At 38.4% G+C, this 27,073-nt stretch overlaps 1 protein-coding gene across 15 annotated transcripts in view; it reads right to left on the reverse strand.

Annotated features, from left to right (window-relative positions):
* Nucleotides 1-27,073, reverse strand: part of PARD3 (par-3 family cell polarity regulator) — a 658,827-nt gene that overhangs the window by 523,275 nt on the left and 108,479 nt on the right. For all 15 annotated transcript variants that reach the window (XM_041765035.1, XM_041765041.1, XM_041765037.1 and 12 more), the window contains exon 2: nt 19,450-19,551. In XM_041765035.1, coding sequence (XP_041620969.1) covers nt 19,450-19,551 — 102 coding nt within the window. The remainder of the gene's footprint in view (nt 1-19,449; nt 19,552-27,073) is intronic.

The following is a 27,073-nucleotide window of genomic DNA, read 5'->3' on the forward strand; positions in this document are numbered from 1 at the left end:
CACGTGGCATGCACAATCACTGTACTATGTCATCATATACATGATATGCCTCACTGATCAACTGCACCATAGCCACTCTGCTTTACTATGACCCCTGTGGGAGAACTGTTGCCTTTCAAAAAAAATATACACTGATCCTCCAACTATCTAAGTTTTTTATTCAAAATAAGAAATGCTTCACAATGGTCCTTCTGAAATGTGGTAGCCAATGCCTGTCTTCGTTATACTACGATGTGGTGAGGTTGCAATGTGAAGTAAGGGATGTAGAGAAAGCATAAAGCTACAAACCTTGGCCTCGCTTTGTTCTCTCTAGAAAACTATATTCAACAGTCTTTTTTAAAAATGCCTTTAGGATAATAAATTCCGGGATCCCTGGGTGGCGCAGCGGTTTGGCGCCTGCCTTTGGCCCAGGGCGCGATCCTGGAGACCCGGGATCGAATCCCACATCGGGCTCCCGGTGCATGGAGCCTGCTTCTCCCTCCGCCTGTGTCTCTGCCTCTCTCTCTCTGTGACTATCATAAATAAATAAAAAATTTAAAAAAAATAAAAATAAAAATAATAGGATAATAAATTCCATCTCAGGGAATTTATCACCTATAAGCACTTAGCCTACACGCACTTTACTTCCCCATTAGATATAGGTCTTAGATGCTCCGAATTGATTTCTTTTTAAATCCACGATTATTGCAGCCTACTTTAAACTTGGCCAGTTCAGAACAAACCTTCTTAATAAAGAAATGTTAATGGAGAATTATGGACTACAATTAACACCTAAATGGCCAACACAACATATCCCTAAAAATAACTAAGAAGAGCCTGCTGCTTCCATGCAAGTCAGAAATCTCTCAAACTGGGATAGTATGTTCTGGAAAGAAATTTATCTGCCCTAGGATAATCTGAGGGTAGCAAATACTTAAGGTTATATTTTCTTAAGCTTTTATTTGGAGTCCTATGATACGCATCTAATTACATAGGTAAAGCTAAAGTTAATATTTTAAAAATTATAAGCTACTCTTGGAAATATGAATTGTATTTAAGCTTGGGAACTTCACATTAACTAAGGTGAAAAAAAAGCAAGAATATACAACTTTTGTAACATAAGAGTAATAACAGATCAAATTCGATAATATTTTAATATCTACACAGCAATATCCCAAAACTTATCGAGAACACATGTCCCTCCAGAGGGGTGAGAGGATAGGCAAAATGGGTGAAGGGGAGTGGCAGATACAGGCTTCCATTTATAGAGTAAGTCACAGGGATGAAAGGTGCTGCACAGGGGATGTGGTCAATGACTTGGCAATGGTGTTGTTCAGTGACAGATGGTAGCTACACTGGGGTGAACACAGCATAAGGAACAGAGTTGTTGAGTCACTATGTTGTACACCTGAAACTAATGTAACACTGTGCGTCAACTATACCTCAATCAAATACATTTCTCCTTTACATCTAGGTGACAGTAGTAGCCAAAACTGTCTTTTCTGCTATGATTACGAAACTATTCTGGTAAGAAGTAAAACAAACAAACAAGAAACACTCTTCCAAGTTGTCCACACACACACACACACACACATCCTACTCTCCATTTAGCAATCTAAGTCAATCTAAGTCACTCTCAGAAGAAAAAAACCTATATTATAATCACTTAAAAATCACCTAACTTTGAGTTCATTTTTCAACCATTAAGCAACTTTATCAGAATGCATCATTCCATTGACTCCCTATGTCTAGATTGTAATTTCCTATATAATCAAGATCACAGAAGCATCTCATATCATATACAGATCCACAGGTAAATAACCACAGCACTGGTACTGAAATAAATGACTAATCCAAAAAAAAAAAAAATGACTAATCCATATACATACACTGGGTCATATACACATTCTGATGCATGGATTTCAACCATTTACTTAAAAAACCAGGATGGTTTTTGGTGAGGCAGATTTTTCCATCATACATGCTTGAAATTCAATCCCTTGCCTTGTGAACCCAGCCAACTGTCCACTATATGACACTTCAGCTCCCCTTAGCTTTCTTTTTCCATTTAATACATGATCTCAATTCTCTGAACAACTCAGAGGTATCATTATACTCTTGTTCTTAACTATAACCTCCCAACCCCACAAATATATAAAACAATGATTTTGAAGCTTATATTTTCCATAGAAATATTTGCTCAAGCAAAGTGATGCATGAAACTGAAGTTATATGGCTGCTTAAATGTCACACGCTAACAGCTAGCAAAGAAATGATACTCTGAAGAGGGGATGTATCTTGCTAGAGGAGGGAGAAACATGTTTTTCTTTTCATTAGTGTTACATACTGTCATCCACAAATTGACCCAGAAACTCTGTGCAGGAGGTCTAATTGAGCTCTTCAACTACACTGCCGATGTCCCCATGCACCTTCCAAAAGACTACATCTCATCTATAAGATGAAAAAGTAATACATTTTACCAGACAGCTTAGAACTTAATAATTTAAAAGCACATGTACAAGAGCGGAATACCATGACCAATATTACTACCACTGGAACTACAAGCAATTAGAAGTAGATTAGGGCAGGAAGTTAGAAAAGCTCAGCAGAATTTAATTAAACAAGTTGAATTTTGGCAAAGAACTACACCCTACTTCTATAAACAATGCCACGGAATCCTTAATGACAATACAAGGCACTCATATTTAAATTCTCAAGTATCAAATGCCAACACACAGACCCCACCCCTGAGTTCAAGCAGAGTTTTAAATTCGATGCTTCTTCAAAAGGGAAGAGAAAGGATTCTGCCAACTGAATCAGTACCCTTCACTTCCTCATTCCTTTCTGGCATTAACTTCTGTATACTCTACACCAAGGTTTCATTTTTAAAAACAGGGAGACAAACCATGAGAGACTCGGAACTCTGGGGAACGAACAAAGGGTAGTGGAAGGGGTAGTGGAAGGAAGGGCAGAGGGATGGGGTGAATGGGTGACGGGCACTGACGAGGGCACTTGATGGGATGAGCACTGGGTGTGATACTGTGTATTGGCAAATCGAACTTCAATAAAAATAAATGAAAAAAATAAAAAAACTATTTTGAAAAATAAATCTGTACACACTAGAGAAAAACAAAAGCAAACTGCTTAATACTGATTATCAGCATATTAAAAATATAAATCAATAGTTATTCTATACATATTCATGAATTTAAAACAGTTTTTTTTTTTAAAGTTTCATTATTTTTTTTTAATTTATTTATAATAGTCACAGAGAGAGAGAGGCAGAGACACAGGCAGAGGGAGAAGCAGGCTCCATGCACCGGGAGCCTGACGTGGGATTCGATCCCGGGTCTCCAGGATCGTGCCCCGGGCCAAAGGCAGGCGCCAAACCGCTGCGCCACCCAGGGATCCCTTAAAACAGTTCATTGACTACATCTGTCCCTCATACCATTTTTTACTTCTGAAGAATATATTTTTCCAGCTTCATTCAGATATAATTGCTACATAGCATTCTGTTAAGTTTTAAGATATACAACATGATGGTTTGATACACATATATACAGATTTTTCTCAACTTATGATGGAGTTATGTCCAAATAAATCCACCCAAAGTGGGATCCCTGGGTGGCACAGCGGTTTGGTGCCTGCCTTTGGCCCAGGGCGCGATCCTGGAGACCCGGGATCGAATCCCACGTCGGGCTCCTGGTGCATGGAGCCTGCTTCTCCCTCTGCCTGTGTCTCTGCCTCTCTCTCTCTCTGTGTGTGTGACTATCATAAATAAATAAAAATTTTTTAAAAAATCCACCCAAAGTTGAAAATATTATAAGTCAAAAATGTATTTAATATGCCTAACTTACTCAATATTGTTGCTTAGCCTAGGCTGTATAAAATGTGCTCAGAACACTTCCTATGAGCCTACAGTTTGGCGCAATTATCTAACATAAAGCATATTTTATAATAGAGTGTTGAATATCTCATGTAATTTACTGAACACTGTACTAAAAGTGAAAAGCAGAACGGCTATATTTGTACAGAATGATTGTTAAATGTACTGTCTGTTTACCCTCATGATCACACGGCTGATGGCACCTGGGGCATGCTGTCACTACCCAGTATGATTATAGAGTATTATACACATATCACTAACCTGGGGAAAAACTGAATTCAAAATTTGAAATATGGTTTCCACCGAATGTGTATTGCTTTCATACCTTCATAAAGTCAATGGTAAAAATCATAAGAGACTGTCTGTATTGCAAAATGATAATAAAGATAATACCCTCAAAAAAAAAAAAAGTTTTGCTCTGTGACCTTAACTCAAACTATATTGATCTGAACATAAACAAAGTCACACTGAAATGATTCAGGATTGTTCAGAATTCTTAACCAAAATACATCTATTATGGTTGTGATTTCTACTGGAGGAAAGATAAGAGATTTAGAATGTCTCAGGATTTGATTTGCTTCTGATATATCAATATTCTCCATAATAAAAAGGAAAAGCAAGAGAAAAGATAAACTAAAACTACTCAAGATTTAGCAGACATTTGAGGACCACATAATGGATGATACAAAATAATTTCCAGTGTCCACTTCTAAGAACCACTGAGAGATATTCTAAAACACAATCAATCATAAGCTTTCCAGATAAATATTGGGCTGAATTTAAGCAATAAGATGGAATTAGTTCTGAAGGATGTGACCGCAATTTGAAAACACAATTATTCAACCCAGTAGGGACATGGATATTATCTAATGGAGCTCAAAAAGAACCATTCTACCAAAAGACCACTGGGGGGCACACAACCCATGGCACTAGTCCAACAATAAATTATAAAGGGGAAAAAAATTACATTTTCTGTGTGGTGTATGATTATATTTAATTTTTACCAATTATTGTTTTGATAATTAAAATATACCTCCTTATAAAATAAGGACTTTTTTAAAAAAAGGAATCTTTTCATTTCTAATACAGTACTTTTTTTTTTTTACTTATGATAGTCACAGAGAGAGAGAGAGAGAGAGAGAGGCAGAGACATAGGCAGAGGGAGAAGCAGGCTCATGCACCGGGAGCCCGACGTGGGATTCGATCCCAGGTCTCCAGGATCGCGCCCTGGGCCAAAGGCAGGCACTAAACCGCTGCGCCACCTAGGGGATTAGGATCCCCTAATACAGTACTTTTAAAAGACATTATGCATTATTTGGACAGCCTAAACTATATTCAGCCTAAACAAGACGTTCTGTCTTGTTGTTTGCATAAACAGCAAACATCAAGAAACAAACATCAAGAAAGCACACAGCCAGAATCTGTTCCTATCATTTATATTTCCATTCAGTGGCCTCAGAGTATTTTTTAGGAAAAATAAGCTTCATTCCAAACAGTCTTCTGGAACAATATCCCTATGAATTTGTATAAACATTAATTTGCTTTTATTCTAATATTTTGTTTATGCATAAAAGTCAAGAAATCCTTACAGTGAGTAGTTGGGTAACAGGATCCTCCGAAAACAATGTTTTAGTAGATTTCATATTAGTCAGATTTTTCTGATAACAGTACAGTGTTATATTTTAACACACAATAAGTGATTTGAACCATGAATCAATAAACATGCACACAAACAATAACCCCAAATGGAGTGAGGACACATAAAACGTCAATATCATTTTGTAGCTATAAAACAATGTTCAAAGAAACCAAGGAACTTATTCAAAAGAATATTAAGAAATAAACACAAGGAATGTGACCTTCAACTCCAAAGAAAATGTAAAGGGATCAGACATTTCTCTACCAACCTGCCTCTTGCTGATTTCTGAAGTCTCTCTTCTGAGGTTCGAAGACCTTGAAAACCTCAGCGCTCTAATGGAATCCTTCAGAGAGGTACCAGAGAAAGTGTAGTACCTCCTTGTGAGTTTCCTCTTCAATTTGTCTGCCATCTCAATCCATTAGAAAGGCAAAATCCACATGACTTAGATTCCAAAACTAACTACACAATAAAATGATCCTCCAAACAAACAGCCACAAAAACCCAGATATCTAACCTGTGTTTTGCTCAGTCCTCTAGAAAGGGTAATAAGTTGAATTTAGGTGGGCAGTATAGGACAGAATCCACTCAACATACGTGACCGCCCATGGAAGCACAAACTTTGCATAGGGCAGCACTGATTCCTGGCTCACCAGGGAGGTCAGGGGCAGGCTCCACCACACCAAAGGAAAATAACCTTCACCAGCTAAACAGGCCAGGGTTAGTTTGTCAGGAGTAAAACAGGGTGTAGCAACATATCTTCAAGTCAGCAGAGTGTGAGTGAACACACCAGGTTCAAAGGAGTCTTCTTAACTCAGTCTAAAACCGACAGTAGGACAGGATCAAATCACAGCTCCTACTTCAAACAGGAGCCCTTTTAGCATGCCTATTTGTCAATCTGCTTGAACATTCTCTTCTTTCAGTGAATAAGAAATGGAGTGATCAAGTCTCAAATATCCACCTTTTTTTTTTTTTCAAACATACACCTTTTACTCTGAAAAATATAGGACAAAATATTCACAGGAAAAATGAATTAGTTGTCTGCAATACCTCTCCTGTGTCCCAGAAAGGAGAGGAAATGTGTTTCTATGTCCCTTCGAAAGGCAACAAGAGCATCTTTCCTTCCCTTTATCTCAAGTCTAACTGAACGAAGGCTGAGTGTGAGGAGAAATGATGAAAATAAAATACACAAGAAAACAGAGAACTAGGTTTCCAGTGAGTACTGAACACTATGAATATCTGCAATTAAATACTCATTACTATTAATACTAGAGCCCCACAAAACTCAATGCTTTTAGGATACCCACAAGCCTAGCCCAAGGGCTGAGAACCAGTACTTTCAAGGTCATACTTTTAATTTGGCTATAATCCTAAGAGTTTTCTATTTTTTAATAAGAAACATGGATTTTTAAAAACACATACATACTAATTATTAAAGAAACTATAAAACCAAACACTAGCCTATACCAGAATATCTCACTGATAAATCATGCAAATACAAAAATTTTAAGGCAAGTATATTTAACAAAGAGTTACATGTTGCAGTGCTGTTGATATTCCAGTGCAAGAATGTTCAAATTCTGAAACACAGGATACAGAGTCTATATTCCCCTCATTCCAGGTGACTTTCTACTTTTATACTGTGTGCTTTTATTATATTAAACAAGTTCTTCTGAGGTGGCAGTCAAGGGAATGCCTTCCAACATTAAACAGTTGGTTATAAAATTCACAAATTTGTAGTAGCTTTCAGAGTGTGATTTTCTGTACTTATTTTGGAAATTATATTACCACTATCTTGGCCTGAGGAGCAATCTCCCTGCACTGTCTCTTTACAGCCTTTTAAACTACGCTGTTTTCTCAAAATGTAAATTTTATCTTGTTTTCATTCAACTGTGTTGAATAAGGAGAACTTGAGTTCCTTCTCCACATTTTATATTCATCTCCTAATTAAAATTTACTAGTATTTTCCATCACAATCAAGGCAAGTATTAAGTCAAGGGTGTGGAGCAAAGAAGTCAATAAAGATTATGAGGTTAGAATTACTGCAAATTTTTGCCACATGTAAATGCTACCTTAGTACCATTTATTCTATACAGTGGTGATTTCCAAATTCTTATCTCCAACTCTGATCTTTCCCTTGAGCTCCAGACTTCTATGTCCAATCACCTACTTGACATCTCTGCTTGGAAGTCTCAAAGGTGTTGCAAAATCAGTTAAATGTCCCAACAGGAAGGAGACTTTACTGCCCTTGACCCTGTATCCTTATTCCATTCATAAATCTTCTACTTAAATGAACGTCCCACAGTAAATGGAACCTCCATATCCCCTACGCCATTTCCTCCAGTTAAAACTCTAGAAGTCACCCTTAATACTTTCACTGCCCTCATTCCTCCCAGCCTGAGATCCTAGAAATCTAACCCCCAACACATCTCAACTCCATTCATATTTTCCCAATTCTACTTGAGGCTCAGCCACCATCATCTCTTCCCTGGATGGCAGCCTCCTCAATGGTCCTTCTTCCCTTTAAAGCCCACCTACAACGCATTCATCCCAAAGCAATCTTCTAAAAATAAATGTCTTCCTCTCCCTCTGCCCCTTCACCTGCATTCTCTAAAATAATATTATAATTTAAAAAATAAAAAGATATCCAAATATATCACTCAACACTTTGACAGTTCAAAGGCTCTTTGTTGCATTTAGTATCAAGTCTCAAATTTCTTCACATAGTCTCTAAGACCCTGCCTTTCTCCCTAACCCCACCTGTTTCCCCCTCCCAGTTGTTTACTGCACCCAAGCAGCACTACTTTCCTCTGGATCTATAAAATACCTCGAAATAAATAAATAAATAAATAAATAAATAATAAATAAATAAATAAATAAATAAATACATACATACATACATACATACATACATACATACATACATACCTCGACCTTTTTCCAACTCAGGTTGTTGTCCGTGCTGCTCCCTTTGCCTAGAGTCCTCTGCCCCCAGCTGCTTTCCTCAACTGAAATCCAGCCCACCTGTCTCCTCCTGAGAGATGTCTTTCCCAAAACAAGTTAAAGTATCAACCCCACCTCACCTATTCTGTATCACACTCCAGACTCAATTCCAGGGTCTACTTTTCCTCATGGCAAGAAGAGCTCTGTGAGATCAGAGACCCCCTCCCCCATATATCTTCAGCACCTCCTGCTGTTTCTCAAATATCTTAAGGACTAAAAGGTATTTGTTGAATACATGCTGGAAAGATAAAATGAGGGATCCCTGGGTGGCGCAGCGGTTTGGCGCCTGCCTTTGGCCCAGGGCGCGATCCTGGAGACCCAGGATCGAATCCCACGTCGGGCTCCCGGTGCATGGAGCCTGCTTCTCCCTCTGCCTGTGTCTCTGCCTCTCTCTCTCTCACTGTGTGCCTATCATAAATAAATAAAAAAATTAAAAAAAATTTGCTTATTAAAAAAAAAAAAAAAAAAGAAAGATAAAATGAATGAATAAGTAACTCTGTAAGATTTTAACTTTCGCTCAAACAAATGCTATGATGTTAGTTTGATACATGAACAAGGAGCATCAATAAACATGAATTGTGGTACAATTATACATGACACTAAGCTCTTGACATTTTAATAGTCATAGAAGAAGACATAGCAATCTAACATAATTAAATATAGTTACAATCCACATATTTTACTAGCCAAACTAACTTCTTTCTCCAACCTCAGCCAACAACTAAAATGCTTGTTATTTGGGGCCAGGGAAAAAGAAGTGAAAGAAATACATAAGCTGAGGAAACATATTTGGCTCACCTACTTTTTTAAAATCAGGACACTACCCTATCTATCTTACAGCATTGATACTAAGGTGTAATGATATCCTGCTACAGTGTGTATTATACTGAGGTTGAATTCTATTTTTAAATGTTATTTATTCAATTTAACTAAAAACAAAAATTGACCCATTTCTCACTGCCCTCCTGGTAACCACCAATCTGTTCTCTGTATCTAGTTGGGGGTAAAGAGTGGTTGTTTTCTTTTTCAGATTCCACATATAAAGAGAGATCATATGCTATTTGTCTTTTTCTAACTTAGCATAATGCATTTGAGGTCCATCTGTGTTGGCACAAATGGCAAGATTTCATGACCCTTAGGGCTGGATAACATTCCACTGTATAAACACACCACAATTTCTTTAACATTCATCCATCAGTGGACACTGAGGTTGTCTTGGCTACTGCAAATAATGCTGCAATAAACATGCCACATACATGTTTTTGAATTGGTGTTTTTGTTTTCTTCAGATAAATACTCAGAAGTAAAATGGTTGGATCATACAGTAGTTCTATTTTTAATTCTATTAGGAACTTCCATATGTTTTCCATAGTCCACAACTTACATTCCTATGGAGAGTACACAGGGGTTCCCTTTTCTCCACACCCGCACCAACCCTGTTACTTATCTTTTTTTATAAATGCCAATCTAACAAGTGTGAAGTGACATCTTATTGTGGTTTTGATTTGTATTTCCCTGATGATTAATAAGACTGAGTATCTTTTCACATATCTATTGTCTTTCTTGGAAAATGTATATTTAGATATTATGCCCATTTTTTAATCTGTTTTTGTTCTGTCTTGTTGTTCTTGTTGTTGGGGGAGGTTGTTCTTTTGCTATTGAGTTGTAATTCTTCATTTATTTTGGATATTAGACTCTTATCACATATATGCAGTTTTTTAGCTTGATGTTCCAAAAGTTTTTTGTTGATTTATTCTGGAACTATGTATGAAGATCAAAGGGTACAAGCCCTGCCAAGTTTTCTCATCTTCCAACATACAATCCAGGAGAAAAAAATATCTGGTACTTTCTACATGATTTCTATCGTTACGAATACTTGTATAAATGAATAAATGATCTCCTTTATCACATATAATTCTTTCTCTGAACTCATTTTAAAAATTGTAATGAAGAAGAAACCAACAGCTCTCAATCTTCCTTTTTGTTTCCCATTGTGTGATAATGGTTTATTACATACAAGAAAAGTTGGATTTTACATATTTCACTCAAAATATGAAAGGAAAACTTAAGCTAAATATTTTTAAAGATGTAGATTATTATTTTGCAGCTTTTGATGGCATTTTTTCTGGAGTGCTTGTTTTGCAATGTGCTATTTTTCTAGAGAATTGTCATTGTTGGCCGGCTAGTATTTTAAAACTGAAAACAAGACAAGATCTGCCTCTCCACCCCCTGCCCCTAAGCTGTATTGAGACGTAACTGACATATAACATTTTTTTAATTTTTTTTTTATTTTTATTTATTTATGATAGTCACTCACACACACACAGAGAGAGAGGGGCAGAGACACAGGCAGAGGGAGAAGCAGGCTCCATATACCGGCAGCCCAACGTGGGATTCGATCCCGAGTCTCCAGGATCACACCCTGGGTCAAAGGCAGGCGCTAAACTGCTGCGCCACCCAGGGATCCTGTAACTGACATATAACATTTATAAGTTTAATGTACAATATGTTTTGCTATACCTAAATATTGCAAAATTATTAAAATCTTAGCATTAGCTAATATCTGTATCATACCACATAATTATAATTTCTTCTTTGTGGTGAGAATTTAATACAGCATTATGAACTAAAATCACTATGCTGTATAGTAGATCCCCAGAATTTATTCATCATAAATGTGTATCCTTTGACTAACATCACCCCTTTGCTCCTAGCTCCCAGGCCTGGTAACCACAATTCTAGGCTCTGTTTCTATGAGTTCGGCTTTTTTAGATTCTTATATGTAAGTGAGATCACACAGTATTTGTTTTTCTCTAACTTTTTTAACATAATACCCTCAAAGAGACCCATCCACGTTATCATAAATGACAAGATGCCCTTTTTTTTAAAAAAAAAAAAAAGATGCCCTTTTTATGGATGAATAATATCCCATAACACACACATACACACACACACACACACACACACACACACGTGAGATCTTTATCCATTCATCTGTTGATGGACACTTAGGTTGCTTCCATACCTTGGCTATTGTGAACAATACTGCAATGAACATGGGAGTGCAAATATCTCCTTGAAATAAAGATTTGATATTCTTCAGATATATACCCAGAAGTAGGGTGCTGGATAATATGGTAGTTCTAGTTTTAATTTTTTGAGGGACCCCAGTACAGTTTTCCATAGTGGCAATGCCAGTTCCACCAGAGTGCACAAGTGTTCCCTTTTCTTCCTATCTTCACCAACACTTGTTATCTCTCTCTCTAGCCATTCTACCAGGTATGAGGTGATATCTTACTGTGCTTTTAACTGACATTTCCTTGATGATTAGTGATGTTGAGGACCTCTTCTTCATGTAACTATGGCCATTTATGACTTCTTTGGGAAAATGCTTATTCAGTTCTTCTGCCCATGTTTTTAATTGGATTTTTTGATTTTCTACTATTGAATGGTTGGAGTTCTTCATATTTTTTAGATATTAACCCCTTATCAGATATATGTTTTGCAAACAATTTCTCCAATCCATAGGTTGCCTTTTCATTTTTTTGATGATTTCCCATGATGAGCAAAAGCTTTTCTATTTGATGTATTCCCACTTGTTTTGTTGCCTTTTGCTTTTGATGTCAAGTCTATTTGTGCTTTTTTTTTTAATAACACAGTCCTTCTTAGCTCCCAAACAGTAAAAATTGAAACTAGAATCTTCATTTTTTTCTGTGCAGAAGAATATGCATAATGATAGTACACTGGAAACCGTCAAATTCAAAGGATTCAGAAAATAATGTGTTTTTTTCCAACAACTATAACTGAGTACCTATTACCAAGCTCTTTTCAAGTTGATAGAAATGTAAAAGAAGAAAACCCACAAATGAAAGTACTTATAGAAATTTTTCTACTAAAAATTACCCAAGATAACCTTGTTTGTTTTTAAATCATTAAAAACAAGTATTAAAAGAACTTAAGTGTTAACGTAATTCAATGATGGTGGTGGTAACGATGTGACCAACAATGATACTGGCAATTACCATCTACTGGGGTGTTATTTTTCTAAAGAGTACTGAAATCTTAACACAAATTCCCAGGTTTAAACTTAAATTTAACAGTACCTTACAAAGTAGGTGTATTATCCTCCATTTAGAGATGGGAAAACTGTGCTTAGAGAGATTAATCTGCTGAAGCTCATAAAATAATCATGGAGCTGGGATTCAAACACAGGCCATGTGGTGTCTTATCCCACTAAACAAGATGCCCATCTGTGATGAAGCAACATAAAAAAACAAGGTGCAGCAAACCAAGGAACCAAGCCATGGTCTACAACTAATATGATAACTGAAAGAGTGAGAGACCTGTCCCCTCCTCTGTTTCCCTGACTCCGGGTGGTCCTAGACAGGCCAAGCCTAGGAAAGCTGGTGACCTGCCACTACACTATTATGCAGGCTGTTCCCAATTTCAAAACTCCTAATGCTTATGAGGAGCCTTTACAAACAGCGGGCCATGTGTAGGAGGCCAAGACACTTCCCTCACTATTACCTTCCACAAGCACTCTTCACCATCCCCACATCTGCTACACCTGCACTCCCCAACCCATCCACCCACAAATTGATGAGCTGTGGGAAAACCAGTACCCATGAAATATCTAAATGTTGGGAAATAATCTCTCTGAATTAATTAATTAGATATTTGGTGCTCTATTCAGCATTTAATTTAAATATTTTCTTCTTTCGAGCCTAACTAAAATAAATCCACTTAGGAGGAAATTAATCAAATTATCTAGTTAATAAAGTCTATTTATACAAATCATTACAACTCCAAGTCATCAGACTCTTTAAATCAGTCCTTCCCTATGCCAATTCACATTAAAGTTTTAAAAAAAAATTCACATTAAAAAAAAAATTCACATTAAAGTTTAAAAAGATGATTCTATTCTCAGTTATATTTAGAACTGTCTGATGCTTTCTTTATTCTGGAATTAGGATGACATAGAACTATGGAGAAATTTAAAAAATAGAAAATAAAAAAATCCCCAGTTAATCACATATTCCACTCTCAATGCTAACTATGGACACTTTTTGGTGTGTTCCTTCAAACCTTTTCTGATGCACACAATTATTTCTATTAAAATTAGACTGGATTTCATATGTTGATTTAACCTGATTTTTTTTTTAAGATTTTATTTATTTATTCATGAGAGAGAGAAAGAGAGACAGAGACATAGGCAGAGGGAGAAGCAAGCTCCATGCAGGGAGCCCAATGTGGAACTCAATCCCCGTCTCCAGGATCACACCCTGGGTGGAAGGTGGCACTAAACCGCTGAGCCACCTGGGCTGCCTGATTTAACCTGATTATTAACAAATTTATATCTGATTCATGAATTTATCTGCACTTCAATTCCAAACATCTAGCACCTCCAAGGTACCCAAAGTCACCAAATCAAGTGTGAATCCCTAAGCTCCACCCTGTCCCAAATCTGGCCACCCTGCAGCACTCCCAGCCTTAGTAAATAGCCCCATCAGCAGACCTGCCCAGTAAATCACTCACAGATCTACTTACTCCCTACCATCTGCACCTGGTCCAGCCTCCTTCAGTCTCACAGCTCTGGTGGCAAACTCTGCTAGCTTGGATCCCTGCACCCACTCTGCCTCCTATCCCTTCATCCTCACACCACAGCCAGGGAGACACTTCTCAAATGTAAATCTAATCACCTAATAGTCTGAATCTTCACTCCGCTGTCCTTCGGATTCAGCTAGATCATATTATTTAGGCAAGTGTTGCTTCACCCTGACTTAGGACACTTTGTACCACCTTTCATAGCATGATTCCTTTTCTTCAGACCATTATTTGTTGGTAATTCTACATTTAACTTCTGTGACTGTTTAATTCTGACTCTCACAATACACCATGAGGCCCTAGAAAGGAGGAACTGTGTCTACATTTGTTTGACACTGTATAAAAGCACTGAGCATAACACCTGACATGTAATAGGTGCTTGGTAAATTGGTTCAATTAACTAAAAATAAGACTAAAAGTTTTATTATCCCTCAAAGGAAATTATTTTATTGCTGCCTTTTAAAATTGTATCATTATTATTATGAAGAAATCCTAGTTTGCAAAAATTCTCTCACGTTTAGTGATAACTAAAGGAATGTATTCATGGGCCAAGTCTTCAACAAGAAATTAACTAGAGGTAAAAAAAAAAAAAAAAAAAAAAAAAGTATGAAAAGGAAATTCTCCTAGGAACTTCTCAGCTCACTCCTACCTCTAAGACAAGGAGGTTCTAAAAATAACCTCTTGCTGGAAGTTAGTGTTTTAGTCTTGACAACAAAGGAATTTAAATCTCAAAACTTCCTCTTATCAGGTACCTGCTTGGCAATGTGTTAAGGAGAAGAATAGAGTCTCTAAAGAAATTAAAATTAAACTTGTTTCAATTATGAGCTGTGAGCTCTCACTGTAGTTTAAACAAGCCATTTCCTCACGGAGCAGGGCTTTTTAATGTTTTTAAAAATCATTTCAATATCACCAAATAAATTCATTTTAACAATACTTATTATTTTAATAATGCTTATTTGGGTCTTATCCAGACCCAAAAATATGTTCTTCACTCTCATCTAAAAACTGCAGACTGTGGCTGTCTTCAGCATAAATAAAAGCAGAGTGCTTCTCTGCACGTGATCAATAGCTAGGGCACAGAACACAGAACGCCCCTGTTAAAGCAGATGTGTACTCTGCGTTTTCCACAGAGAAGCAGGATGCTCCTACCATCACCTCACTGAACAGATTTTTTTTTATGACTTGATGCCAAAAACAAGTAAAATAATAACAATTCACACATAGGTAACAAAAGTAGAAAATGATGAACTTTTAAAATTAAACCATGTCCCTTACCTGAAAGTTGTGCCATGTATGCATTTTAAAAGCATGATTTATTACAACACATTTTGGCATCTGCTGGGCAGTAATATTATAAACATACAAGGCTTGTACAAAACTACATCAGTTTGTAAGTTAGTAGCTATCAATGCAGAGAATGATGAAAATGTGTTATATGCCTCAGTACTAGCTTTATTCAACACACAGAAATTACTGCTTGCCCATGATTCCAATACATTTTTAAAGCTTCCCTTTTCTCAACATGCTTTATACTGAGTACACCGGCCAGACTGTCCCCCAGAAAATCCTGGGTTCTTCCCAACAAGCACCACGATCCTCTGTGGTGCCTGGCATCCAACATCCACTCTTCAAGCTCATACAAACTCTCAGAAAGAGTTTAAATTACTAGTCCATTCAATGCTTCCTCCACAAAGAGCAAGGAACAGAAGATACCTCCCAAGGTCATCACCAAAACAGCACATACATGCTATCATTCTTGATCAAAACAAAATTACACCCAAGTATGACAAAGGAAATGCTTGCTACCACATCGTAAGTCACCTTCAGCACCAAAGGTATGAAAAGGAAGACAGTGGCAGTGGACAGTGGAAAAGACTCTCTTTTTGCTGGTCACACACACACGAAAGTGAGCTTCTCTCCAACTTTTATGTTTCTGGTCAGTCTGCCTGAACTCTGTATTAACAGAATTACAATCAGTCAGTCTCAGGTGTCTGACATGCAGAGGGAAGTGAGTACAAAACATTTTTATTCTGTGATCTATTTGGAAATTCCAAATTTCACTGTAGGACATGGAGGAATGACCGGAATGACCTAGACCTATTTGAAAAGAACTGAGGAAAGGTTCACTAAAATAAAAAATCATAACTAAGACCAACCTAGAAAAAAATTCAGACAAGAAATAGCCTGGCACTTGGGAAAGCTCATACAGACAAACATATTACAGCTGTTCTAATAGGTGCTACAGATAACATGGAAACCATTTCAGTTTTTCATCATTTGGAAAAACGTCAACTGAGAAAACTGAGAATCAGATACTAAGACTAAATAAAACCCCATGACAGCATGCACACTCTGATTCTCTGTTTCCTTTGACTGGAAAGCAGCAATGTAGAGAACAGACAAATAAAACAAGGCAAATTTATATGCTCAAAATAGATCTAGAATATTCTGTGTCTTAGAAAATCAAACCTACTCCAAGTACCCAAGACAACCCATGCTAATACCATTTTGAATAAACATGAATAAGTCCTGGTCACTGGAATTGTATAAGTACTAAAAGAAAACTTCCTCCGCACTGTGCATTAAACTCTAATAATTAAAGGATGATGAGCAAACTTAGGTAGTAATTAGGAACCTTAATTTTCTTTTGCTATCCTTTAAATGATTGCCTCTTAATCCTAATATCGCTCTATAAAAAATAACTTATAATTCCACAAATTCAGTGACTAGGTATATAGTTAACACCTTTGGGGTCGCCTGAGTGGGTCAGCGGTTGAGCGTCTGCCTTCCTTTGCCTTCGGTGGCTCAGGGCATGATCCTGGAATTCGTGATCATGTCCCACATGGGGGCTCCCTGCAGGGAGCCTGATTCTCCCTCTGCCTGTGTTTCTGCCTTTCTTTCTCTCTGAGTCTCTCATGAATAAATAAAGAAAATATTTTTTTAAATAATACTTTTCACCTTTGAAAGAAATTTCCCCATTAGAGAGACTGATGGCAGGACCATGAAACCACAGTTTCAAAGCTTTGACAGCCCCAAATACCACATGGAAGGTTTATAAAATACAGATGCCCAGGCCTAGCTAACAGAGAGTCTATTTCCCTAGGCTAGGTTTCTGCATTTTAAACATGATCGGGGGATTTTCATTAAACAGGATACTCTTGAGAGAAATTTTATTATTTAAGAAAACTCTAATGCCTTTTTTAACCTAAAAGCAAAACAGGTGTCAAAATCCTTACTCAGAGTAGCTGCCAAAAATAGCTGAAAACACTCAGGGTGATTAAATCAGAGTCAAATTTCAAAGCTGTGGAAAGGAGCCATACAACTGACTACATGCAAACCTTCAGTCCGAATAAAGGCATCTGACAATATCATGAATGTCAGTACTAAGATTCTGGATTATTAATTATATTTATTTATAGTTACAACTTAAAATGGGTCCTTTTAGAAGCTCATTCAAAAATTTAATCACATATATATTTAAATACTTAAATATTTATAAACATAAATACAAAAAGTAAATAATATCTCTGAGCAAATAAAACAATGATCTTTCAGTCTATGGTACATGTATTCTCTAGCATTTTTTTTTTCTATTTGGAAATTGAATTTAATCTGCATGATGTAAAACTCTCTAAATACTTCATTTATTAATATTCAAAACATTATTCTTCAGGGGTGTGTCAGTGGCACAGTTAGTTAAGTGTCTGACTCTCGATTTCAGCTCAGATTGTGATCTCAGGGTCCTAGGATCAAGCCCCAAGTGGGGCTCCACACTCAGCAGGGAGTCTGCTTGAGATTTTCTCTCTCCTCCTCTCTCTGCCCTGCCCCACCTCATTCTCTCTTCTCTTCTCTCAAATCTATAAAATGTAAAATAAAAGTTTAAGTATCCTCTGATTTTAACAGCAACTATTTTAGAAGATCATAATCTGTCGCTTCTTCCATTGTTGTGTGTAACCCAATAGTTATGTTGAAAGAAGAGTATTATTTCAGTTGCTGAGTAACAAATTACCCCAAAGACCTAAACAATAACATCAACCATGGTACATACCCTACAATGGCAGGTGCTACTGAATCAAATATCCCTGAATTGACACACTATTTGGTACCTGAAATTTTTCATTCTCCTTAAGAGTTCAAGAACACATAGAGGACAGCTGCCAATTCTGAACCAGGTGCTATGCTGTCAGGAAAGCAGAAGGAGAGAAGATGGGACAACTGTGTTCAGCCAGCAACCAGCTAAGTACAGGAACGGAGGGGAAATGAAGCAAAGGGGCAGTATGGGGGGTGGGGGGGTGGGAGAGACAGAGAGAAGGGGAGGAGGAGGACGGGGAGAAGGAAGGTGGGCACAGGGAGGAAGGGAGAGAGAGGGAGGGAGAGAGAGCACGCCCCATGAAGAACCACAGTAAGTATGAGACAACGTTACCATCTTCCAACTCCATGATACCACCTCACTGGTTTAACCTATCCTGTGCCGTTACACACATGACGATACACTGTGTGTGCAGCTGGCAGCCCTTTGGTAACTTCATCACAACCTGAACACAAACAAGCGTATGGCCAAAGCCTGCTCAAGCCCCATCACCTTGTAATAATTTGGTGACTTCTACATGCAGAGCCAAATATCATGTCACAAAGCCTTAAAATATTGAGCATCACACATCCTCTCCTCCCCCTCCCTCATTCCCTCTAAGAGCACAGACAAAAGGGTGGACACAGATGAATGTGCCTGTGGGTGGCCACGTTTGTGATGCCAAAACCATAGACGACACTGAAGGTGGCACTGCAGTAAAAAAGCCACTAAGAGCAACACTATGGAAAGTACAGCCCTCTGAAAGCAGAGCTCACACCAGAGGACACCTGGAGAGCACCTGCTCCAGAGTGGGCAGGCGGCAAACCGCACAGGCCAGCTGCAGGGATGGGCCAGGACTTAGATCAGAACTCAGAGATTTTGCATCCCCACACATGGAAACAGACCTCAGTTGTCAAGAAAGATGGCAGGTTTGGTTAAGATAAAAATGTCAGGCGAACCTTTAAAAGAGATTTCCATTCAAAAAATTGCAACTTTAAAATTCTAAAACATAGTAAACTTAATAAAGCGCAGGTGTCAAGAAAAGCATTATACCCCAAAGTTCAGGATAGTGAAGACTCACAATACTAGTTATAAAACAAACATACCAAAGTGGGTGGCCCAAATGTTCTTTAAAGCAAATGTCTAATCAGAAAAGGAAGGACTCCCATGTACATGCGCCAACCCTTCCTCCCCCCCTTCCCCCCACCCCCGCCGCCAGCCCCCAGTCTTCACTAAATGCATCCTGAACGGCTTCCCTGGACTTAAACTCACTCTGTCTTTATCATCTGCTACATCACAGAGGGTGTCATCAAGGTCTAGTATTCCTCCATCTCCATGTTCAAGTCGGTGCACCTGTATCCAGTAGTTTGGATCCTGTAGAGAAGAACAGAATACAGCAAGCTAGCATCACCAAAAGGAAATGCAACAACTTAACCTGTAATAATTTCCTGCCCATAAAAAGGAATTGACAACATTGACAATATTGCTAAAAATCCAGGTAGTTATGTATCCCTACTGTTAAGTCAATTTTCCTTTTCTTTTATGAGGGACTCATGCACACTCTCTCCTTTGGCGTAGCTGCTGATGTGCTGCTAGGACAGAAACTATAGAAACCAGCACAAGTCATTGCATAAGAAACACTGGTTTATTAAAGTATTCTGGGTTTCTCATTGTCCAATATGAAATATTAATCCTCTCAGTCCAATCCATACAGATATTCTAATAAGCAAGCAACATGTTGCATGTCTGAAAAACTCATGTCACAGCCTATCTGTGAAAAAAACACAAAAAAAACCACCAGTGGCGCAAAGTAAGCTCTACAAACAGGTCTAAGTATACGACACAAAGGAAGGTTGACAAAAATATGAGTGAACAAAAGCAAGCTCAGAATAATGTGTGTGCTTTGAGTATTTTTGTAAAGACAAACTTACATACAATTGTACATGTATGTATAAAAATGTCCCCAAAAATACACACGGAAATATGCAGTGGTTATATCTGAAGAGTGGGACTGAGGAGAGAAAGAAGACAAAGGATTCCATTTTAAATTTTGTAAATTTCAGGATCCCTGGGTGGCACAGCGGTTTAGCGCCTGCCTTGGTCCCAGGGTGCGATCCTGGAGACCCAGGATTGAATCCCACGTCGGGCTCCCGGTGCATGGAGCCTGCTTCTCCCTCTGCCTATGTCTCTGCCTCTCTCTCTCTCTGTGACTATCATAAATGAATGACAATTAAAAATAATAATAATAAAAATAAAAAATAAATTTTGTAAATTTCTTCAGAGGGGGTGTGTGCACACACACATGTATACACACACATATACAAACACATATATGTATTCATATATACATATCCACACACACTATAATATAAAACCATGCTTTAAAATTATTTGAAGAGAACATAGTCATTTTAAATTTTTATAATCATTCTCATTTGCACACTCAAGTAAAAATATACTAAGCTATATCTTTTACCATTAGCTACTGAATTATCCACAACACAGAATTACTAATAAAAAGTTCAATTCAAGTTAACACTCCACTTTTCTCATCTGAACAGCAACATCTGGTATGGCTCTTTCTTAAGGCAAAGATTGGCAGAGAAGAGGAAAGACAAGTGATTTTACACTACAGATGCTTGAACCCTACCCTACATCTCCCAACTCACACCTTGAGGCCAAAGAGTCCAGAGCCATAAGAAGCCCTCTAAGAGAATCTCTAACACCTAAGAATCACCGAAACAGAACACTTAGTAAAAATGCTGAATCACCAATCTTGTCACTTTTTCACCAGCATAGAAAGCAGCTCAAATCCTAATTCTCAAGATTATTAAACATTACCATAAAAACTACTAATGCAAATAGCCTATAGTTACTCCACACCCTCATTTATCTAGACTTCTTTTAAAGGAGAGCCAGCGGGCACCTGAGTGGCTCAGTGGTTGAGCGTCTGCCTTTGGCTCAGGTCAGGATCCTGGGATTGATTCCCACATCAGGCTTCCCACTGGGAGCCTGCTTCTCCCTCTGCCTACGTCTCTGCCTCTCTCTGTGTGTCATAAATCAATCAATCAATCAATCAATCCTTAAAAAAATGAGTCAGGGGATCCCTGGGTGGCGCAGCGGTTTGGCGCCTGCCTTTGGCCCAGGGCACGATCCTGGAGACTCGGGATCGAATCCCACGTCGGGCTCCCGGTGCATGGAGCCTGCTTCTCCCTCTGGCTGTGTCTCTGCCTCTCTCTGTCTCTCTCACTGTGTGCCTATCATAAATAAATAAAATAAAAAAAAAAAAAAAATTTAAAAAAATGAGTCAGTATTCAAATTGCCTGTTCATCCAGAACACAGACTATGGAAAACACACAACATACCACACACACACACTTCTTTCTTCAGTCTGAGTCTACATGATTCTTGGATTACAATGTTGTCTAGGGAGTCCTTAGGAAACCTGCTGCTACGAGTCCAACAGTGCTCCAGAATTTGTCATTTCTACATTTTTGAGCCATCAAAGAACAGAGTCCCCAAATAAACCATTCTCCTACTCTTCATTACCAAATGGCATTAACCCACCAAGAGAAATCAGAAATAATTAATATCCTGGAGGCAAATCCTAATCATCATTCCCTGGCCCCTTAGAACAGAGCCATCCTGTCCTACACTTCCCCTCAAGAAATCTGTCGGATGGCCTAATCACCTAAAACATCAACTTTCATTTCTAAAACACTTTTAATACACAATAAAGCAGACTGACCTCTCACTTCCCAATACTCCCCACTCTCTCCATATGAGATCATAACCTACAGCCTTTCTATCATATCATATTTCTTTCATAACCTTTCTATCATATCTATCATATCATAACCTTTGAAATAAATTCCCTCCTAACAATTTTCTCAACCTCTTGACTTCTCTTTCAGAACCTGCTGTGTTCCAACCTTTCTCCACCAGTTAGTTCCCCTTTCACAGCCTGCATTAAGTCCTGTATAACTAGCCATCCTCTCCTCCACTACCCGCAGAAACAACCTTACCTTACCATTCAGGCTAACCCCTCATCGATCACGACGCACCTCAGTCAGTCATCGTCTTCTCCAAGAGCTTTTCCTGACCAGAAAGCTCAGCTTAGAAGACAGGTTAGAAATCCATCTCCAGCCTGTTAATGTTTCTAAAAACCACAGTAGTCCAGAAAGTAGTACTCAGATGTAAATGTTGAACCTTTATAAAAGCTGTTGATATTGTATTTTCCACATACTAAAATAGTACAAAACCTTCTATGGACCCTACTTTACCCTTTAGCCACTTGACCAACTCTCTGATTCTCTTTATGGCAAAATGCTTTATTTTTTTTTAATATTTTATTTATTTATTCATGATAGACATGGAGAGAGAGAGAGGCAGAGACACAGGCAGAGGGAGAAGCAGGCTCCATGCTGGGAGCCTGACATGGGACTCGATCCCAGGACTCCAGGATCACGCCCTGGGCCAAAGGCAGGCATTAAACCACTGAGCCACCCAGGGATCCTGGCAAAATGCTTTAAAGATTTGTTGTTTCAGATGCTTCTTCTCTCATAATCCTGTTCCAATGAAGTTTCCTCCCTACAACAATCCCAAAACCATCCATCAAGGTTACTGACAGTCTCCATGTTGCTTAATATAATGGTCCATTCCCAAGACCCATTGTCCATGGTCTATCAGAGGAATGTTATACCTCTTGTCACTCTCCTCCACTTCAAAAACTCTTTAAGTCTGGCTTATAATCTTTCAACTAGCTGATCAAAGTCTTGTCTAATTCTGAGATTCAGTTCTTGTCTCCTGCCTCCAGAAAGGTCCTGATTCAATGGTCAGCTATGTCAAGTAGCCATGACAACACCATGTCAAAACATTTATCAGGCCAGCACTTATTAAATGCCACTCCATAATATGTGCTGAATAGTAACTATCTGGAGAGGAAAAACTGAGAAGGAAACCAGCACTAATCCAACAGAGCATACTACACTATAAAAAAAAAAAAAATCAGATCTAAGCAGAGCACATAAAAATGACCTCTTCCCACAAGGGTATAAAATCCAGGAAGGATATTTTTGCCAGTGAGAAATACAACTCCTTAGAACAGTAATCTCTTAGGAGATTTTAACTGACAGCTTCCATAAACACAATTCTCTATCAATAAACAGAGGATTTGCTGTGTTTTCAACAGGATAATGAAGAATCCATAAGGGAAAATTTTCTTAAAAAGAGTGTATTTGTTGATCCTATTTTGGTAGTTTACACTAAAATGTTTGAAATATTAATCACAGAAGTCATTGTTGTCCCAGCTATAGAAACTTAAAAATGTAATTGAACAAAAAGTTGTGATAAGACACTTCTAAAAATACCAAGAAACACTAATCCTACTATAAGCATACATGTCATTAGGTTAAAAAACAAATATAACACTCAATTTAAAAAAGCAAGAATCTGTCTCACTTAGGGTTAATGCATTTAAAATAACCAAAGATTTAAACACTAAGCAATAATTCTACATTATGACAACCAAAAATCCATTACACATGAGCAAGAAACAAGGAATGAAGTTTGTATCAAGTGAGTGAAGAGAGGGCTACCAAGAAGCAAACGTCCCAGCCACACAAGGGTCCCCAAGAGCCAGCCACAAAGAAGAAATCTGGGGACAAAAATCACAGGAAGAAACACTGCTCTCACTAAGAACAGGGGCTGGAACCTGGCTTAAGGCCGGAGGGGAAAGAGGTGGAGGGAACATTTATTTCTAAGACCAACTGAGAATAAAAGCACAGATGTGTAATTTGATAAAATGCAAGCTGCAATGCTATAGCCCAGTCTATTCCAGTACACAGTAAGAGCAAACAGTAGAGGGAAAAACCTAATGAAAGATGGCTGCATAAGGAAAGCTCTCCAGCTCTACAGACAGCATCATCACATTATGCAACAAAGCAATGAAATTCTGTGAGTTGGGACCTGTGAAATACACACCCCCTGTCTATTTCACACCCATGCAAGTTTCAAGGAAAGTATCTGCAATTAGAAACAGTGGTACCCTACTCTTGCAATGACCATGCATGTAGCAATGGTCTACGTCCTGCCAAATTTTCAAATGAAAATATATATGTAAATATAAGCCTATAAAAGGATGACTGAATTCACATTAATTTGAAAATTAATTACTATTTGAAAACACTGGGTGAGAGCAAACAACACTCATTGCCCTCTGTGAGAAATTAAAATTTATCAGATAAGACTTAAACAAAAAGTCAAAAGAGGCTGACCATGCATCATAAGAAAGGCAGACATAAAAATGCTTTGAGTTCAGAGGAAGGTAAGATTACTTTTGCTTGGAAAGATTCAGGAAGGGTTTATAATAAGCAGGCTGGAGGAAAGAAGAACACGGAGATCACTCTGAGCTGAAGGACAGGTATGAGCAGGCAGGGAGGAGTGGCAGGGTTTATTCATTAAACTATGAACACAAAACTCACCATATGACAAACACCCTGTCAGGGAGACCCACATGTACTCTGCCTCCTTCCTGAGAGCTTACTGAAACTGCAGTAGAGGCATATTTATCACGGTATATCCCCACCAAAACCAAGACAACAGAGAGAAACTGCTAGAGGCTGGGAAGCCAGACTAATGATATCACATGGAGCAAACCCAAGAAAGTGAACCCCAAGCTGACTGTGTGGGGAACCAGGCAACAATGTGACCTCTTCAGCTGCTCTGGAATGGGGGAAACCAAGTACCTCAGAAGACAGGAATGAACATGGTAGGAAAAACAGCAGGATCGGCTGAAAGTTTCTTTAAGCAGCAAAGCCCAGGTTTCTGTCCTGACTCCACACAGTACCATGACCGCCCCAGTAGCATCCTGGGGGGTATGACTGAGGATCAGAAGTGGGGAATTGAGGCAGAGCAACCACAAAGGTATTTAAAGATGGGGGAGAGATGAGTGAACATTTACACACTGAATGCTGAGAAATCCAGCTCTCTGCTTCCACTTGTTCCCAGAATACTGGCCACTGGGTATATAGGCCACCTGGACAAGAGGCTGGAAGATCTCTCCCTGGGCATCTGACCACCTGAAGAGCAAAGGCCAGAGGAATTTAGACAGCCAGGTGGCCCTCCTGTGCAGCTCATGTTTCTGGGCCTTTGCCTGGACTCAATGGTCTGTTATATTTAGCCAATGAGCAAGGAATGGATCCTGAGGAAAGCCCCAAGGATGGATAAAAAGCGAAAACAAGAAGAAAACACACTTGAGCAGCCCGGGTGGCTCAGCAGTTTAGTGCTGCCTTCAGCCCAGGGCCTGATCCTGGAGACCCGGCATCAAGTCCCACATCAGGCTCACTGCATGGAGCCTGCTTCTCCCCCTCTGCCTGTCTCTCTGGCTCTCTCTCTCTCTCTCTCTCTCTCCCTCTCTCGTCTCTCATAAAGAAATAAAATCTTAAAAAAAAAAAAAAAAAAAAAAAACATGGCTGTATAAAAGAGAAGACAGTTGTAAAAAAAATAATAATAATACAAATCCATCACTGATACACAGGAGAATTTCAGGTGATGGTACATCCTGATGGCAAAGGAGGTTGAAAGGGAGAGGGAAAGAGGAAAGGAAAAAAACAGAGAGGAAAGCCAAACAAAATGCTCTTAGAAGTTTAAAAAAAAAAAAAGGTTAAAAACACTTCAAGTGAAAAATTAGAAGAGTAGAAAGGAATTGAAGAAATCTCCCCAGAAAGTAAAGGAAAAAAAGATGAAGTATGTAATAAAATAGAAGACTAGTAAGTCAAGCTGCTGAATAACAGAAGTTCTAGAAAAAGAGAACAGGAAAAATAAAAACAAATAAACATTTCAAGTTAGTTCCCCATTATGACAATAATTTCCATATTAAAAAGGCCGATAGAGAACCCAACACAAGGGCATATGCCAAGGCACATCAGAACCACAGAACGGAGAAGACAAGCAGAAGATAAACCAAACCAAAACTCCAGAAAGTAAAATACAGGTACTATAATAAATGGGTAAGGAATCAGAATGAGTTTGGCCTTCTCAAGAGCAACACTGTAATCCAGATGACAATGGAACACTGTCTTCAAAATTCCTAAGAGAAATGATCCCCAACCAAGAATACTATACCTCACCCAATCACCATCAATAAAGTGCAAAGGTAGAGGAAAAATATTTCTAGAAATGCTATTTCTCCAAAAATTACTGTCTTCACACCTTTCTTACGGAAAACACTGGAAGATGTGTTCCCAGGAAATAAATCATGAATGAGGATGGCATAGCATACAAAAATAGGGAATGTCACACAGAGGAGAAGCCCCAGGATGATGAGGGGTTGATCCAGGATGTCAGCTGGGCACCAGGTTGGAAGCTGTCCAGTCCACATGGGCACAGGCCAGAAGCTCCAAATGAGATGTTTTTAAGATAAAGCTGAAAGAGTATCCCCTGTAATAAAACACCCCCACCAAGATGTTACTTTAACTACTGGTCAGCCTGGAGTAGAATTGGTTGTAAATTCACAGAAGACCAAACAAAGAAAAAAGTATTATTCATTCCAGGGAAAACACCACTTGTAAAAAAAATGTCACCAATGCATCTATCATACACAGTTCAGATCTGAGCAGCTTTTTTTTTTTTTTTTGAGCAGCTTTTAATAATGAAAATAATGTGAACATCAAATATTTAATCAAATTCATAATTTCTTTTGAGGGAAGGAATTCTAAAAAGTATGTGTGTGCATTCATGTGTGTGTGAGAGAGAGAGAAAGACAGAGAGACAGAGAGAAAGAGAAACCTGTCTCTCCAGACAGAAACAGAAACCCAAGGAGCGGCTGCAAGAAAATGGGGGAAAGCACATATGGACCAGTGAAACTGGGTTAAATCTTCCATGCTAAGTCAAAACA

Source organism: Vulpes lagopus, chromosome 8, assembly GCF_018345385.1.
Source record: "Vulpes lagopus strain Blue_001 chromosome 8, ASM1834538v1, whole genome shotgun sequence".
NCBI lineage: Eukaryota > Metazoa > Chordata > Mammalia > Carnivora > Canidae > Vulpes > Vulpes lagopus.